Below are 17649 nucleotides of genomic sequence, written 5' to 3'. Positions count from 1 at the left end.
GGGATACGCCCACATTATCTGGGCCTACAGACTTTGAAAAATAATTTAAAAACCCACACGACTAAGACAAATATCACTAAAAATACAGGAACTGGGTTATCCACCAGTAACATACAGTTGTACAGTTCTACTTCTCCTATTGCTACTATCAGCTATGATATTGTCTTCTAACTTGCAATGTTTTTATTTTAACTTTTGCCGTTAACCTACAGCAGGCAGCAGAAACTAGAAAGTGGGAAAAAAGTGACAAACACAGGGAAACTAAGAATGTTCACAGTCCAGAGTTAACAAGCTGAAAAATGTAGAGAGTATAGTTCTACTGTACACTGCATTTGATAATGAGGATGAATCAGCAGGTTTCCAAACCACACCCTTACTCAGCCATTCACCCTTACTCAGTCCTTCAGACTGAATCGGTAGCACTATTTGAGAATCTCATAAAAGATTTCCAACCTGTCTCCAAAGAGGAGCACTTTTGCATCATTTCAGTGATCAAGCTTAGCCCTACTTGTAGCCCTGTAGCCCCATCATGCAGCATTGCCATTGCTAGTAACAGGACACAGGCTCTGTAACAGAGTTTGCTCGGCCACAGGGCTGCAAATTGTCAGGCTTACTCTGAGCTTGTCCTGACCTGCTTAGAGCTCTGTTTTAACTTGGTTTTAACTGTAACAGCAATTTTTCTTCTAACCGGGTGGCTATGACTAATTTGGTTTACTTTTGTATGGTACAACAACAGCTTTCATATAGACAGTAGTAACAAGCAGTTAATGATGCTATGACTAACATAATGATGCAGTATAGAGAAATGCAAGCCAAATATAATAGAACATAGGCCATGAAAATTAGAAACATAATGCAGTTTAGAGAAGTACATACATGCGATAGTAAGAGATGGGGCACAAGCTGACACTGGAGAACCAATGGCTACAAACAAGTGGCCAAGTTAAAAAAAAAATAAATAGAGCTGGACAAAATTGGGCAAAAGCAGTTTCTAACATACATAAAACATACTATATATAGTAAAATCATATGTAACTTGAATCTGCAGACCAAGGAAAATAAAGACCAGGGTATAAAAGTGCATTACTGTGAAATATGTTCATCTGATTCGTGTGATGAAGTGTGACCTTCTGTCCTACATACCCTTGTATGACCACAAGCCTAAGTCTAGCAGAGTGGTTAATGTATATAGTATGTATATAGTTCCTGCTTCTTGCAAAAGCCACTTAGTGAACATTCTGGTATAGTAAATGAATTTACTAACTTTTTAGAAAAGGGGGGATTGATAGAGGGAACTAACACTTAAGGGTTAATAACAGAGCCATTTTCTAGCCTAAGCCATAAATTAACTAACAATTCCTGAGACTTCACCATGGTACATCCTCCCACTTGATAAGAGCGGACAGGCCTTGAGCTGGCTCGTTAGGCCTCCTATGTAACAGCTGTGATGAGATAGTGTCCTATGTAAATCACTAATAACGAACAACTGTGAAGGGATAAGTGTTAAAGGGCAAGATAACCCGATGCCTTGTTACATTACAAGAGTCGAGGAACGGATGAGTTAATTAAATGACCATATATAGACAAAGGAAGCCCAGAGTTCAACTAACGGACACAGTGAAGAAGACTATGAACGACCACTAGAGAGGAAAAGACCCTAACCCTAATTTTACTGCGCATGCTTGGACTATGTAAATGACTTTTGGAACTCATTTTAATACAAAGCGGGGACAGGTCATGCATATGTATAGGCATATTACAAAATTATATGAATATGTAATGTTTTACTGTATATATTTATGATGAGTGCCACGTTATGGTGTGTGTCCTGGTGGAGCGGAGACTCCCGGCACACCCAGCGCTGTTTGCTTGCCTCTATTCGTTTAATAAATTGTAAACTTTAATTGGAACCTTCTTTGGGGTTCAGTCATTTATCACAATTACCAAACATAAAAAATGAAGCTAAGCAGATCCTAGAATGAGGAAGAAGAAAGCATCAACAGCAGTCCTTGCAGTAAAAAACTCCAGGTAGTGATGACTACACCCCCTACCCCACACATGCAAACACCAGACAGAAGCCATTCACTTTAAGGAGAATGGCTCATTCATCCCAAGGAGCAGTACAAGAGCGAGCACACCACCTGGAAAAAAGTCAGTTACTAGTAAGAGTGTATATTAGAATTTTAACTGTATTATCACTAAAGAGTTTTTCTGTTTAGTCATATTTGGTTTTGTTTCCTTTCCTCTTCTGCAATACTTAATTCTGGAAGATTTCAATTACACTAACAATAACTTCTTGTCTTTACATATAAAGCATGTTTGCCTTTTGCCCTAGACTAGACTAAGTAGACTTTTAGCGTAACACACCAACACCAGCACAGAGAGGAAAAAGGAAAACACACCACCGAGACAGAACTGTGTGCTTATGGGAGGGAATCTAGAAATCTTCAAGACTGAAGGCAGAGAGAGCACCAAGACATCTCAAAGGAATAAGCCTTCGACAAGAAATGGCAAATCTGCAAGAAAGCACCAAGGAAAGCCACCAGCAGGTATCAAAGCGGATACTAGAGGGCTGACCTAGGCTCCAGCTGCACAACCTAAACCCACCCAACCACACTGCAGTAGCAACCTCCAAGAGAAACCATTTCTTTTCGGCATGTGAACTATCCCCAAAGTTCTCACTCATTTTGGTCTTCTTACACAGATGATACTTATTTCACAGTTCCTGTCACACACAGATTTCATTTTGTGGCTCAGTTGCAACAACCTGGTAACTCCAGTCCTACATACTACATATTCCAAAAACTACAGACTAAATTTATTTATGCAAGCATTTTAAAATTTTGGATATTCGTACAAATATTTTGTTTGTATTCACACATAAAGAAGCACTCCTATTAAAAACAATTCAAGAAACTTACATTTTCTATTCTGGTGCCAATTCTCAGTATGCCACCGATAAAAGGTGGAACGTTCTGGAAGAGGGATAGAAAACAAATACAAATAAGTTATTAAGATCCGATAACTTCAGTTTCTATCTGCTCAGGTTCAACTCAATAACATTTTCTGTTCTGCTTGAATGCAGTTATCATTTGGACAGTTGCTCTGGTCCATTTCAAAGTTTCAGGAAATATTCTTGTATTCAGTAGGAAATCCCCTACCATTTTCACTGAAAAATAAATAAATATTGATGTGGAAATAGAGAATGCATGGATGCTGTGATATCTGGTTAGAAAAGTCAGTCACTTTAACCACTTCTGCAGTTATCTACATACCAGAGAACCAGCTGATACATCCAATGAAAACTACCCAAAACAACAGTACTTCCTCTCCTGAGATCTTCTGCTCCTCCAAGTAATTTTTACTATTGGATACGCAATCTTTTATATGGAGAAGGACATATAGGCTAAGGAAGTAAGAAGAGGGAACCAGAGGTAAACAGGGCAATGAGAACATACACAGACCCTCTCGTATAAAGATCAAATGGGAGACTACCAGAGAAGGAAACAGCACACAGAACCCATCACATGAGACAAAATGGAAAAACCGCAGGGACATCCTGAAGGAGGTGAAAATAGAGCACTGGGATAGCCTGAAGGAGGAAGCAGCAAAAACAGCATAAGAAAGTACGAATCCACAAAATCAATATAGTACATGAATACCTAATCATAGAAAATCATGTAACAGTAAGGTGGACTGGAAAAGTGTAACTCGGGATTAAGCACATGTCCTGGTTTTGGCTGGGATAGAGTTAATTTTCTTCCTAGTAACTGGTATAGTGCTGTGTTTTAGATTTAATATGAGAATAATGTTAATAACACACTGATGTTTTGGTTGTTGCTAAGTAGTGCTTACACTAAATCAAGGACTTTACAGCTTCTCATGCTCTACCGACTGAGAAGGCTGGAGATGCACAAGGAGCTGGGAGGGGGCACAGCCAAGACAACTGACCCAAACTGGCCAAAGGGATATTCCATACCATATGATGTCATGCTCAGCATATAAACCAGGGGAAAGCTGGCTGGGAGACTGGGCTGGGCATCAGTCGGCAGGTGGTGAGCAATTGCATCGTGCATCACTTGCTTTGTATATTCTTTTACTATTATTACTATAATTTTACTTTATTTCAATTAATAAGTTGTTCTTAACTCAACCCATGAGGCTTTTTTCCACTTTTACTCTTCCGTTTCTGTCCCCCATCCCACCAGGGGGCGGAGTGAGCAAGCAGCTGTGGTGCTCAGTTGCTGGCTGGGGTTCAACTGTGACAGTACAGAATTTCAACACACGAATTTTTTTAAAAACCTGTCATACCTAAATATAAAAAAAAAAAAACACCAAAAAAAACCACTCTTCCCTTCAGTTGCTGAGAATATTTCTTATATCATTCTCTCCTCTGCACTGTTATGTTTCTGTTTTAAGTCAGCAACAACAGCAAGTTTTAAATATCATTTGTTGAATGAGGAAAAAATAACTGAGGGGAAAAAAGTATTTAATTTGTTCATCTCAGAATGGTGCCATTTTTCTCACCGATATGACTCTCTCTCTTAGCAATTTACAAGGGCCCTAGACAACCGTATTATTGAATCTGCAAATATTTAGTAAGTTATCCCAACTGCAATAAAGCGTATGACACACTTTCTTTCTAGAAAGCTGCAACTCAAGTACCAGACAATTTATTCACTCCAGCAAAAGGAAATGTCTAATTTAAGATATAATCCCAAGCTGCATAAGGTACAGATTTAATTAACCTATTGTACTCGAAAACTTACAGAAAGTTAAAATATAGTACTTACAACAACTTTTTTAATTAAATCAACAAGGTCTTCCAAAACCTCTAAATCACAGAGTCCCTTCCAATTCCAGTCTAAAATCTGTGAACTGCTTAAAAACAGAACAAGTTATTATTTAGAAAAATAACAGTGTTACATGGTCTTAATTACTAATATTTACAGTAATTAGATCAAAGCAAGAGCATGGTTACAAACGCAAATCAAGCGCTGCAAAGCTTTTGGTACTTTTGAAATAAAGGGCATCCACTTAAAAATAGACTCTTTAGATCCTAAACTTCAGAAACCCATTCTTAATATTTTCTTCTGTATATTCAAGAACTATGCCTTCTGACCTTAACTAACGTAGCCCACTGGTAAAAAAATTCCTGCAGACAGTTTAACCACTACTGAAAGTATACAACGATCTTTCACAGCTAACAAAAAAAAAAAATGTAAAGGCTGATGAAATCACTTTGAGAACATGATACTTACCTCCAATCAGCTAGCAAAGAATTGCTTTCACTTTTGAAGAGAAGAGGCCAAAAGATGCGTATTTTAATAATGTTGCAATATTCTCTCAATATGTCAACCGGCTGACTGCACCAAACTTCACAGGGATCAACATCTTCAAGAAAACAGTTAGGAATTAGACCACACAATTCAAACATTACAAGTAATCAAAGTCCAAATAAACATTCAAAGACATCAGTTATTTCCATACTGTATTCCTAAGTACTATCTAACCAAAACAAGAAAACTTGAACACTGTAAATACATCTGGCAACTTGAGGTTTTTTATGAATTGAAGGGGGAGAGGGAATTTACATGGAGGTAGGAACAGGGACCTGTTGGCAGGCTTTATATTTCTTGTTCAAAGAATTGCCCATGTTCTCAATTTTACTGATATAATACATTATAAATGAATAAATGCAGCCTGCTTCTAAATGAGGAGCCTAACAAGGGCTGTGAGCTGTTTAATGGCTGTAAGGGATGCTATTTTCAAGATAAAACATGAGCCTCTTCTAATTGTACCAATTTAATTATTTTCAACAATAAATCCAGAGTAGCGTGGCACATAGCAACATGGTACAAAAAGATCAGCAATATTCTTCTTTTTTCACCAGAGGCCATTATGTGTGTGACGCATGGCTCTTTCAAAAATATAATCCATTTCCCTCAGAGACTGTCTTTAAAAGGTAAAGATCCTTACTAGACTACGGAGCTGGCATCAAGTACTCTCAGAGCAGAAGCAGTATCATCTGAGAGTCTGAATATATGCAAAAATTCATTTTACACAGCTGGCTGTGTTCATCTGAGTTTCCTACATGTTAGAGGTTACCATTTGTATAGTGAATACAGTTTTGAAGAACTTGACATACTCTTGAGCCACCTGCTTTTCTGCAACTATTAAAAAATTTTTTTTAAAATATTGTAACTGCAAAACTTTACCTACAAAGATCAACTTGAAGGTGTCTTTAGACCTATACAGCTAAAAAATTGCTACAATTAAAACACAGGTAATGAACTCAAGCCTTACATCTCCATCCTCATAACATTAATTGACTGCATATATGTACATATTATTGACTATTTACACTGTTCTCACAAATGTATAGCAGTCTTCTGCACATTACATTCTGCACATAACATTCTACACATTACAAAAAGATGAGAATTCTTCCAGTTTAAAGAACATACCAATGCTTCTGCTCAGAAATAATAATTTTCTACTTATTCAAACAAAATACGGGAAAAAAGTGAAATGGCAATCAAAAGATCGAAACAGAGCACAAAATGTACAAAATGTAAAAAGTTACATTGTACCTGTTTTAGGCTTATGCGGCGATCGCTGTATGAACACTCCATGACCCTAAAGATAAACACATTTTTTAACACTGCACATCTTGCAAATGTGTTACACTAACTATAAGCAATGAGTGCCTAACTATTTCTAAATATTAAACCAATATAAACTGTTTACATAGGGGAAAGAAGGAGTGGAAGTGATTTTTACATTCTGTCACCAGTTCCTTTTCTCACGAAAAGGTAATTATTGAACATATTTAGACCAGTATAAAAGATGGTCTATGGTTATATCTTCAGAAGCAAGCAGCATGATCAAATAGGAAACAAATCTATAAAGCAAAGTATTTGGTACTGAGCAGTCTACTTTCACATTATATGCTCTTCAAGGGGTTTTAGTTTGCATTGGTTCAAATCTAGTCCCATAGACAGAGCACCCATTCGTGGCTGATGCACATTACCTATACTCTTAAAAGCACCTTCTAGATTAGTTTCATTCCCAGTGAATCCCACTAGCACACTCCAAGACTTCTTCACAACAAAAGCCAAAACATGAAAGACAGGGACAATTGGGATATTTGCTTCAAAAGCATTCTCCTGATCCAAACTAAAATACTAATGCAGACACATTAATTAACAAAATTAATTAACAATTAAGTAAAATTATTTAGTTAACTATTATAAAGTATAATTATTTAGTAATTAACTACAATACTCATGCATACACCATGGACCTAGACAGGAAAATTATTTCTATGTACCTATTCATTCTGAATAGAAGCTTTTTATAAAATGTTAACAATGCTCAGAAGCATCTCGTTATCTTCTAAGACCAATCTGAGGTGGGTGAATACTCCATTTTCCCCCCCCATTCCATTTCCCCAAGAATAAAATACTATTGGTATTCCCCATTCTCCCACGTTTCTGCACTTCTGCCAATGGTTTTCTGAGGAAAACAAGGAAACTTAAAGTCTGCAATATTTTGCACTACCAAACGACAAACCCCTTTGGATCCAATCTTTATAATTCACATTAAGCACACCCAAAAAGCAAACAAAGCAAACAAAACTAAATGGGGAAAAAAGCATGTTTACTAGAGTTATTTAACACAGTGGTTTAGTTGCTGTCTTAAGAAAAAAAATGTTTAGCTGCATATCCATTAAAAAAATGTCCATAGATTAACAGTTATGAATGCATGGGAAAACTTTTACTTGTTTAAACAACGTATTAAACCACACTAGAATAGTATTCTAAAAATGAATAATTCAAAATCGGGTACTAGGCAGCAATATAATGTTCAAGAATACATAAAGAAACATGTTTAAGAAGACAACACAGGTTTTCAAAAAATAATAATTAAGTTTTGACAGTCAGTGCATGTATATTTAAATAAATATATATACATCAAAATAAGTGGAGTGAATGGTTGATTTACTATTTTATGGCAGCATACTGTATCAATATTTTAATGGGTTTAAAACATAGTACTCCATATGAGCCTCTCAAGCTGAAGAATAAATGACTTTGTTCTGTTGTACAGATCCCTACAAAGTCTATTATTTTAACACACATTATATATGTGTCATTTAATAAATACTACGTGTCATGTCTATGTATTGCCACATTATCATTTCAAAGAAATGCAAAGCTATTTCTGAATATGACTGGAGAACAGTATAAAAATAAACTAATTACCAAACACATCTTTCATAAAGTTTCTTTAACAGACCTTTATTCTTTCAGTGGCAGACTTTCCGGAAATACTAGCATGCTGTGCAATGATGACTTACTAACTTGACCTAAGGTGATGACAAGCAATCATGTAATTTCACCCAAAGTAGCGTTTCCGAACTATTACAATATTACATGTAAATCAAGGCTTACTCTCAAAAATAAGTTATTATAACATCAACATTTTTAACAGACCAGGACATTCAATAACAAAGAGGAAAAAAATGAGCTATTATTTCAAAATCAGTTAATCTTGAAAGATGACTGAACATCTCTTTCACTACACAGCGTGGATTTTGCTACAATATTTAAAAACAAAACAAACCACACACACCCATCCCACACACACCCTCTATACATCAAGTCCAAGGTGGTATTCCCACCAAAGCAAACCTGAAAACCAAGATTTAGCAGTGGCACAGAATCAAGGGCTTTTCTTTTATAGCACAGCACACATATCGCCTTAAGAGAGAAAATGTCTAGTATCTTATGCTAACACAACTGTTAAAGTACTTAATTTTGTCCACAGCACACACACACAAAAAATCTTTATTGATATAAACAACTTCCAATGAGACTCAATACTCCACTGGTAACAGACCCTTCTAAAGATACAGCTTTACAAATAAGAAATTCAATCTTCCTGTACTTTTTATTTCAGCATAGGAAGAAGAATAGTATGCCAGCTGGTTTGGATTTTGCAGTAGCAACACTTAGGATAAATAACTCATAACTGAACTCTCCGAGGAGCAGAAAGATAAACTACCACAGTGTTTTCTAAGACTCCTTAAGCATAGCAAGAAGGGGGAAATAAGAGTCAAGGGAAGCATTCTTGGAAATATATTAAAACAGCAGAGTGTTATAGTTTATTCAATAAAAGAAACAACTAAATAAGCAGCAGCCTTATTGGGCACAAAGAACTAGAAAAAATTGTAAAAGATGACAAGAACAAAGAATGGGCGAACACTCTGCAGTTAATTTGCAGACTTGAACTTACATGAACTAAGCTGCGATTGCTTTGCAATTAAAGGAACTGAATCTGTCACTCTGAGGTATCTCATCCCAAGTATGGCCTGGATACATGGCCAACAGGTTGGTCAAGTTCTGCTAATAGGACCTATGCACCACTGTCTAGTTTTACACAGTTGTATATGCATCTGTCAGTTTTGGCTGGGGTAGAGTTAATTTTCTTCATAGTAGCTAGTAGGGGGCTATGTTTTGGATTTGTGCTGAAAAGAGCATTGGTAACACAGGGATGTTGTAGTTACTGCTGAGCAGCGCTTACACAGAGTCAAGGCCTCTTCTGCTCCTCACCCCACCCCACTAGCAAGTAGGCTGGGGGTGCACAAGAAGCTGGGAGGGGACACAGTTGGGACAACTGACCAAAGGGAAATTCCATTCCATATGACGTCATGCTCAGCATATAAAGCTGGGGGAAGAAAGAGGAAGGGGAGGGACATTCAGAGTGATGGCATTTTGTCTTCCGAAGTAATCGTTACGCGTGATGGAGCCCTGCTTTCCTGGAGATGGCTGAACACCTGCCTGCCCATGGGAAGTAGTGAATGAATTCCTTGTTTTGCTTTGCTTGCGCATGTGGCTTTTGCTTTCCCTATTAAACTGTCTTTATCTCAACCCACGAGTTTTCTCACTTTTACCCTTCCGCTTCTGTCCCCCATCCCACCGGGGGGGAGTAAGCGAGCGGCTGGGTAGTGCTGAGTTGCTGTTGTGGGGTTAAACCACAACAAGGCATTCAGTAAAACTTTCCTGATGGAGGATACGCAGCTTCTCTCCCCTATCTCAATTTAGTACTTTCGCAAGTGAATAACATACAGTGGTATAAGGCACCTTGGCATCAGTTTGAATTAATTAACACTAGCAATTACTCTGTAGATCAGATCTGGGTATAAACCCCACTGGAACATCTTGCAAGTTTTTCATCCAGTTTCAAACCTACTTACCAATTCACAGCAAGATTTATCACCAGCATAAAAAGCCAAGGCTGCAAACTCGGATTCGGATATAGGTTCACCCATGGTACATGATCCTGAAAGAAAAGGATTATGAGAAACACATGAAGGGAAGGCAAGAGGCAAATAGCATGTGCTCTGCAGGACTTAAAAGGATCACAACATTAAATTACACTTTGCAAGAGTTTCATGGAAGACGTGTTCTTATTTTTACAGAGCATAGGTTAATGTTGAAAACAGTAACCAAATGCATCAGTTAAAAGCTAGCTAAATCGACTAACTCTAACAGTCTTCTCAGTCCCTGACGCCTGACAGTAGTCCTGCACGCTACCTCACACCTGACAGGCAGGAGAGGGAAGGGCAGTTTCCACCAGCCGCGTCAGGGTGCAGCACCTCTTTACTGCCGCATCCCGGGAGAGCGGAGTTAAACACCCTGCCCGCTCCGCCGGGCAGCCCCGTCTGACAGAACCAGCGGTGCAGCCCCCGCCCAGGCCGCGCGTCCCTCTCCTGCCCGGCAGCTCGCCCAGCAGCCCCGTCCCGCCCCGACAGCTCCGCCAGAGGCGAGGCGGGGGCTGGCCGGGGTCCCCGCTGCCAGGCCCCCCGCTGCTGGGGTCCCCGCTGCCGTTAAACCCCGGAAGCCCCGAGGCTCACCACTGACGTGTCGCAGCCCGGCGTTTCCCGCCGTGACAGCCCTGCCCGGTCCTCCCCGCGGCAAGGAGCTCCAGCGGCCCCGGAGGGGCTGTGCCGCGGCTCCCGTGGCCGACAGCACCTGTCTCCACCCCAGGCGGACCGGGCCGGGCGTCACCCTGCCGGGGGCTCCGGAGAGACAGGGCGTCACCCTCCCGGACCCAGCCCCAGTGGCGGAGAGGGATCACGAGCTCGGTGAGGCACGTGGCAGAGTGGGAGCACCCGCCACCGCCCTAGCGCCCGCCACTCCCCCCCTCCCCCCTCCCCAGCCCCCGCCTCACCGCCCGCCGTGCTCCCCTCCGGCTCCGCAGGGCCGAGGCGGCTCAACCAGCAGCGAGCCCCTCCCGCCGCGCGCGCCAGCACCCCCGTCTAGCCGGGCCCTGGCTACTGGCTAGTTACAGCCTGACGTCAAGGGAACGAGCCAACGCGCAGCAAGCGGCCGGCGGGCCCCGCCCGCCGCGAACACTCACAGCTTATGCGCATGCGCCCTCTGCCGAGGCGGAGGGGCTCCGGAGCCGGCGGGGCGGCCGGGGTTCTCTGGCTGCGCATGTGCGAGATGCGGCCCGGCGGGGAGGCGGACGCGCGGTACTGGGGAGGTCGGGAGCGCGGCTGGGCGCCTCCGCCTTCCTGCTGCTACGGGGGGTGTCCTGGGTGTGGTTTCCCCCCCTAGCCAGGCCGTGACCTCGAAAGGAAGGAGGCAGAGCGGCTTCGCCAGGCGGGGCGGGGGGGGCTACGGTCGGGAGGTGCGTGCGGCGGTGGAGGAGGGAGGGGGTCGGTAGCACCGCGGCTCCTGTGTGTCCGTTGAGGGGCGGGTGAAACGGCCGCCGCGGAGGAGAACGTCTGAGGAGGGGGGGCGTGTGCGTGGGCTCGGGGGCGAAACGCTGCCTCCTGTGGGGTCTTGCTTCCAGCACCCTCGAATACCGGGGTGTTCCGAGAGGAACTTGCCGAGAAAGCTCTAATAGCTTCTTACCGTGTTTCCCGCCCCCCTCCCCCCGAAGTTAAAGGGAAGAGACCAGTATGGTTGAAAACTCTCCAGCCCCGTTGCCAGAAAGGGCAATATATGGATTTGCTCTTTTTTTAGGATCGTGGTTTGGCTTCAGTAAGTATACTGGCTACTGAATATTTCACCAAAAAATGTTCCTTTGCTTACGAGAGGAATGTAATTCCGATAAGACCATCTGAAAAGGGTCACAATTGTATTACACCACCTATTGTAAGGGTGCATGATGGAGGACTAAGTGAGCATTACTTGCCACACCTGTCAGTTGTTACAGAGGTCTGTCATTGCCTTTTGTGATTTCCTCATGTTTTGTCTGTCTTTAACCTTATTATGGGGTCTTTAATAGTATTACGGAGTCAAATTATTCAAAAAATCCTCTGCATTCTCATTTTAGTAACTTTTTTACTTGAATTGCATACATTATCACTATTCAGTAACCATTGTAGACAGTATATGTGCAACCTTCCCCACCCAAATACTGAAAAAAATCAAGTCAATCTGGTCAACAGCAATGGAAAATGATTAGGGTTGTACCAGCATTTCTTTGCTGGTGTGGCAGGTGCTTTAGCATTTCACAGGACCAAGGCTTGAGAGGGTGAGAACACTTTTTCAACACAAGAAAAAGTGCTGCAAATATACTGTAGTCAAATAATAAACTAGGATCCTACTGTAAGGCTTTCTCACCCTTAGGAAGTAAGTAGAAATGAAAGTAAGATCGTTTCTGTTCCTCTCACAGGAAGCCACTGCAGTTCCATAACTGGTGTTAGTGGCTACTAACCTGATCCCCTCAAGTTTTGTTAAACCTTATTCTGGGTTTGTTGCTAGGGAGCAAAATTTCTCAGTATTGGTTTTGTTGACATGAAAATTATTAACTTACCAAGAATCAGAAAGTATTTCCAGTAACTTTTTCTGAACAGTTCCATCCAAGCACTGCAATTCTACCAACTTTTCTTTCAACCAAAGGACCCACTGTGTGATCATTTTCTGCTTTAATATTTTCTGCATTCAGTGTCATTTGGCATCGTTTTACTGAAGGTTTTTTTGTTCTGCAGTTCAATATGCAAGAAATTCTCATCTGTCTACATAGGAAATCAGAAACTGAATGTTAAAGCAAATACAAAAATGATATCCTATAACCAACTACAAAACATTGCCCCCATATCGGGCAGGTTTTGTGTCTGAGAGACGTATTCTACAATGTTTTGGTAGGGCTATTTTGGTTTCAATAATGTAAAAGCAAAATATTGTCTCAGCATGTATCAGTAGGGAAGTAGTGTTCTAAAACAGGAAGGAAGTCTAAAACAGTATCAGATGTACTATTATGACTTTTTAACTCTTTTTTTGCAGTGTTGTATCTTATCTGGGCATACGTTCCCGAGACTTGGCTGTTCTCATTGGGACTAACATACTGGCCTCAAAAGTAAGTTCAACCAGTTAAACTCTTTAGCCTGAATATGTGTGAATATAGGACACCCTTAATTATTTTCAATAACAAAACTTTTTTTAAATAGTGGTCTTGTATTTAATCCAGTTTTTCTGGATGATAAAGGACTGTAATCTTTGTGAAGCGTTATTTTATGTAGATAAGTAGCTACGATGAAAATTTTTCATTGTGCGATGAAAGAAATAGTATTTGAATGTTTCATGCTAAATTTGACATTTTGTTTCCAGGAAGTTTGTCAATGAAAAGACAGTAAACTTTAAACTGTAACTAAAAAAAATAAAAACCTTCTATCAGGAATCTATTTGATGATTTATACCAAACTAGCTACTGTCACTGTGCAGTCAGTAATCTTCCTGGGAGGGACCAGGGTCCATGTTCAGAGGTGCTGTTTCTTTTCCTCCTGGCTAAGTTTGTGCTAGATACAACCACTACATTAAAACTGTTATATCATTAGGCGTTTGTTATTATGATATGTAAATTTAAGAATCTTTTTCCTCAGGTACTGGGCAGTTGCTTTGCCAGCGTACCTACTAGTTGCTGTAGGAATTGGTTACATATTACTTTTTGGTATTAACATGATGAGTACAGCTCCACTTAACTCCACGCATACCGTTACAGGTAATTTTATTGGTGTTTTTTTTAAGATTTTGATACTTAACTGTTAATTTCTATAGGTATATATATGTTGCCATATATAATATAAATCAAGTTTTAAGCCTTTAAATATTTTGATCTAGAAAAGTTCTTGGAAGTACTGAAGTACTAGAGTGAAAAGAGAGCCACGAGCCTGACTCTTCCCTGTTTGCCATCTTATGGCAGTGGTTTCCAACTAGTAGAGTGTACTTTGTTAGTAAAACAGACCACATTAGAGGAACAGGGGTTAGGCATATGAAGCTCTTCCAGGCATGTACCGTCCATTACAAACCAGTGAAGAGTGTCATGGGAAGAAGGGCGTGAGTACCTACGTGGCAGTGGCAGAAGTGGGAAGGCACACGGAGTGCAGGTGGTGCAAAGGAGGATGTTGCGGTATCGAGACCTGATCAGATATGTTAGTGATTCCCTGTCTAAAAAAGCTGTTCTTCAGTTTTTCTCTCAACTTTTGCGTAGCCTTTACTCCTGCCAGGGAGACATGTTCTAGGCATTCACAATATTCTCCAGGCAGCTGCATCTTCCTCCACATGAGGAATTCCACCGCTATTTGCAGGTGGCCATTTTTGTTAGAAAAAAATGCAGACTGTAAAATTTGACAAGAAAGTTACCTATTGCTACAACTGCTGAAGTTGCATCATTTTAACAAACTGTACATAGTATTACAGTACTCTGAACTGCTAAGGAAAAAAATCAGTCAAGGCTGTAGTTCAAATGCATTACTCCAACGCTTCTGTCAAGAACTGCCATTTAGTCATCCCTGTGTTCCTGGCCACTCATTCACACTCTCATGTCACCCTCTCCTTTGGCATCAACCCAAGAGTTTGTGTGGTTGTATGGCAGGGGGGCCTACTCTGAAAACCAACTATATTTGAAAATCTTCTCTTTTAGAGGGAGCAGTTCCATAGCTGTGTTCAAAGTGCACCTGTAAAAATGTTTATGCTGTTATAGGAATGGGTGCTGCGTGGTGATGGGAACAAGCAGCCAAGATAAAGGGAGGGTGGACAGCATCTCTCAGCAGAAATCCTAGCACAAAGTGTTCAAGCTACAGACTGAACTGTTCACTGTGGGGTGTTTTGTTTGTTTGTTTGTTTGTTCTTTTTATCTTTGGATAGTTACGGTTTAATGTCACACAGTATCTTAAACCAAGCAAAGTCCCAGACAGTGATTTCAGCAGGAGGGTAGGGTTGATTTCTTCAAGGGCTCTGCGAATACATGTTGATGTAGAGCGTTTCTGATGACCGTCTCATTACACCTCAGCAAGATGGGGTTTCAGCATCACTTACAGTAGCTAAGTTTATACAGTGTTACATTATGTAACATTTCTTGAAAGAAAAAAATCTTTAATATGTGAAATGTTCTCATTGTCTCCTGTAGATAACTATGCAAAAAAGCAGCAACAGAAGAAATTTCAAGAAGAAGCGATTCCAGCATTGAGGGATATTCCCATCAGTGAAGTAAACAGAATGTTTTTCCTTCCTGAAAAAGGAATCTGCAATAGCAGATAGTCGTTACTAAGATCTGTTTGAATAAAGGATTAGTAGAAGTGTTACATAAGGAAAATCAAAACCTCTCCAAGCTTAAAAAAGCCTCTTTGTGCCTGTAGAACAAAGCTTTTTTTTTTTCCTGAATTTCTAACTAAATTATGTTAACACATTTCATTGAGATAGCTTGATTTTGTTATTATGCATGCGCCTTAATAACCTTCATTATGAAGGTATGAGAATTATACCACGTTAATTTGTCTAACCATTCTTGTGAGTTTAAAATAGCGTTCTATTACTTGTAGATTTCTGCCTGTAATTTCCCTCTGAGAGTGAAAGAAACGGCTTTTGGACGTAGCTTAATTCTATTTCCCTTTGAATTCAGGGAGAGAAAATGTGTTCTGCTAGTCAAATGCTTGAGGATCTTTTTTTTTTACAAGTTATGTTAATTTGAAGTGTTTACATTGTAAATATACAGTTTTCATTTGTAAATACTAATAAAATGTAGCTAATTTTTACTTGTTAAAGTTAGCCATTTTTCTGTGGTTCTATGATACTTGTCCTGAGTAAAGGTGTATAGTGGTCCATTTTTCTTTACACAATTCTTCACTCAGCAAAATATGTTGATTTTTTTTTTTTCCCAAATTGGTGGCCTTATTAAAATACCAAGATTACCAGAAATAAGGAAGGTGGGTTGTGAAGATTTTTCTGAAACAAGTCTTGAAATGACATTTTTTTTAACCATTCTTAAGAATACTGAAAACTAGGTTCAACGAAAGTTCTGGAAAGACAGGAACCAACAGGTCCGTCTTACTATAGTGTAGGTTATATCACAAAGCACAATAACTTGTTATGGCAGTGGTTCAGATGTTTCTTAAACAGTGAATTTTCTTTCATGTATGCATTATTGAGCAGAGACACAACTTGTATCTCCTTTCTTCCAAGATAACCCAGTTATCTTCAGTAGTCAAGATTATTTAGTTTGGTTGTAAGGACCAGTGAATAGAGCCTCATTATTGTTTGTTAGATCTATAAGCAAACTTCTGACCAGCAGAGAATTTAATTAAAAACATCACTATTTCATTAAAAGATAATAAGAAATTCTTGAAAATTTGTTTGAAGAATCTTATGCCAGTTCTTCAGAAATCCGTCGAAACAACCATCAGTTGCTGTGGGAAGTCTTAAGACCTGGTAACAATCAATCTGGTATGAATATGAAATTTATAGTTTCTTGGTCCTCTACTCTTTAGTAGTTTGCTATTTTTTCCACCTGCATTTGAAGCAAAAAACTATGCTAGGTATTATGGGTAGGAGAAAAATACCTTCTTAATGAAGGAAAAAATGCCTTTTGATGTCTCACTCTGAAATAGTAGATTTTAAGAATATTGTTGTTTGGGGGCATTTCATAAGAATGAGTATTTGTACCTAAGCCTAATGACTGTAAATTAGTACAATGTTGATTTGTTTGATAGTTGTAGACTTCTTTGTGAAGTTTTGTTTTTCAGTTTGCCCCCAGTTGCTATTATATCCCCCTCCTGCCACGATCTTGCCCTTCTGTTGATTTTAATTTATATGCTCAAGCATCCATACATAGGGTGAATTCAAGATTTTATGATCAACATACATGGAGATGTATTTACTCTTTTGTCAATTCTCTAATCACATTGTAGACACTGAAGTATTGACTGTAATCTTTTTTTCTGTGTAATTTCTACCTGAGTTCTACGTTCCTTTTGCTTTCTGAGAAAGCAATTTCGTTTTTAATTCTAAATTGACAACAAGTGAAGGGCACCTTTCTGGTATCATTTGATGTAAGGATTAATTTAGTCCCCTGTTAAGGATACCCAAATCCCTTCAGGATGAAGAAAAGCTACTGGAAAATGCCCTCAAGCCCTGAAAGCACACAAATTAAAGGACTGTAAACCTTGGACAAAGATTGTATCAGTGATGAATCTGCCATTTCATTTAACTGCAGACCTCACAATTATGGGAAAACTAACAGAGGCACCTAAGTGAGTAGGCAAACTGGGGCCATTTGTTTAAGTAAAACTTGCAGGCATGAAACTCAATCTTTGCTTTTCTGTCACTACTGCGTAGCAGTGCTTCAAAGACACTA

General features: G+C 39.8%; 2 protein-coding genes across 11 annotated transcripts in view; one reads left to right on the top strand and one right to left on the bottom strand.

Moving 5' to 3' along the window:
• Positions 1 to 11374, bottom strand: part of TTC3 (tetratricopeptide repeat domain 3) — a 68453-nt gene extending 57079 nt beyond the window's left edge. For 3 of the 9 annotated variants that reach the window (XM_075172444.1, XM_075172473.1, XM_075172497.1), the window contains exons 1-6: positions 11239 to 11341; positions 10262 to 10347; positions 6594 to 6639; positions 5262 to 5394; positions 4794 to 4881; positions 2922 to 2975 (exon numbers count right to left, since the gene is read on the bottom strand). In XM_075172444.1, coding sequence (XP_075028545.1) covers positions 2922 to 2975; positions 4794 to 4881; positions 5262 to 5394; positions 6594 to 6639; positions 10262 to 10336 — 396 coding nt within the window. In that variant the 5' untranslated portion in view covers positions 10337 to 10347; positions 11239 to 11341. The other 6 variants (XM_075172516.1, XM_075172454.1, XM_075172463.1 and 3 more) reach the window with 6 other exon arrangements.
• A 64-nt stretch (positions 11375 to 11438) lies between these two features.
• Positions 11439 to 16060, top strand: PIGP (phosphatidylinositol glycan anchor biosynthesis class P). Of its 2 annotated transcripts, none has more exons than XM_075172593.1 (5): positions 11439 to 11542; positions 11956 to 12056; positions 13305 to 13377; positions 13901 to 14019; positions 15427 to 16060. In XM_075172593.1, exons 2-5 carry the CDS (start codon positions 11975 to 11977, stop codon positions 15555 to 15557), a joined length of 405 nt encoding a protein of 134 aa, XP_075028694.1. In that variant the 5' UTR covers positions 11439 to 11542; positions 11956 to 11974; the 3' UTR covers positions 15558 to 16060. The 2 variants fall into 2 exon arrangements, with proteins under 2 accessions (XP_075028694.1, XP_075028702.1); XM_075172601.1 differs by having other exon boundaries at positions 11458 to 11700.
• The last annotated feature ends 1589 nt before the right edge of the window (positions 16061 to 17649 follow it).

This window comes from Calonectris borealis, chromosome 1 (genome assembly GCF_964195595.1).
Source record: "Calonectris borealis chromosome 1, bCalBor7.hap1.2, whole genome shotgun sequence".
NCBI lineage: Eukaryota > Metazoa > Chordata > Aves > Procellariiformes > Procellariidae > Calonectris > Calonectris borealis.
The sequence above is the reverse complement of the archived record's forward strand: the minus strand, read 5'-3'. Positions and strand labels throughout refer to the sequence as shown.

Bases quoted from the DNA above. Each gene is read 5' to 3' on its own strand.
- PIGP (XM_075172593.1), top strand. From the start codon at position 11,975: ATGGTTGAAAACTCTCCAGCCCCGTTGCCAGAAAGGGCAATATATGGA. The intron at 13,378-13,900 runs GTAAGTTCAACC...CTTTTTCCTCAG, and splicing joins CTAACATACTGGCCTCAAAA to GTACTGGGCAGTTGCTTTGC. The intron at 14,020-15,426 runs GTAATTTTATTG...TGTCTCCTGTAG, and splicing joins CTCCACGCATACCGTTACAG to ATAACTATGCAAAAAAGCAG.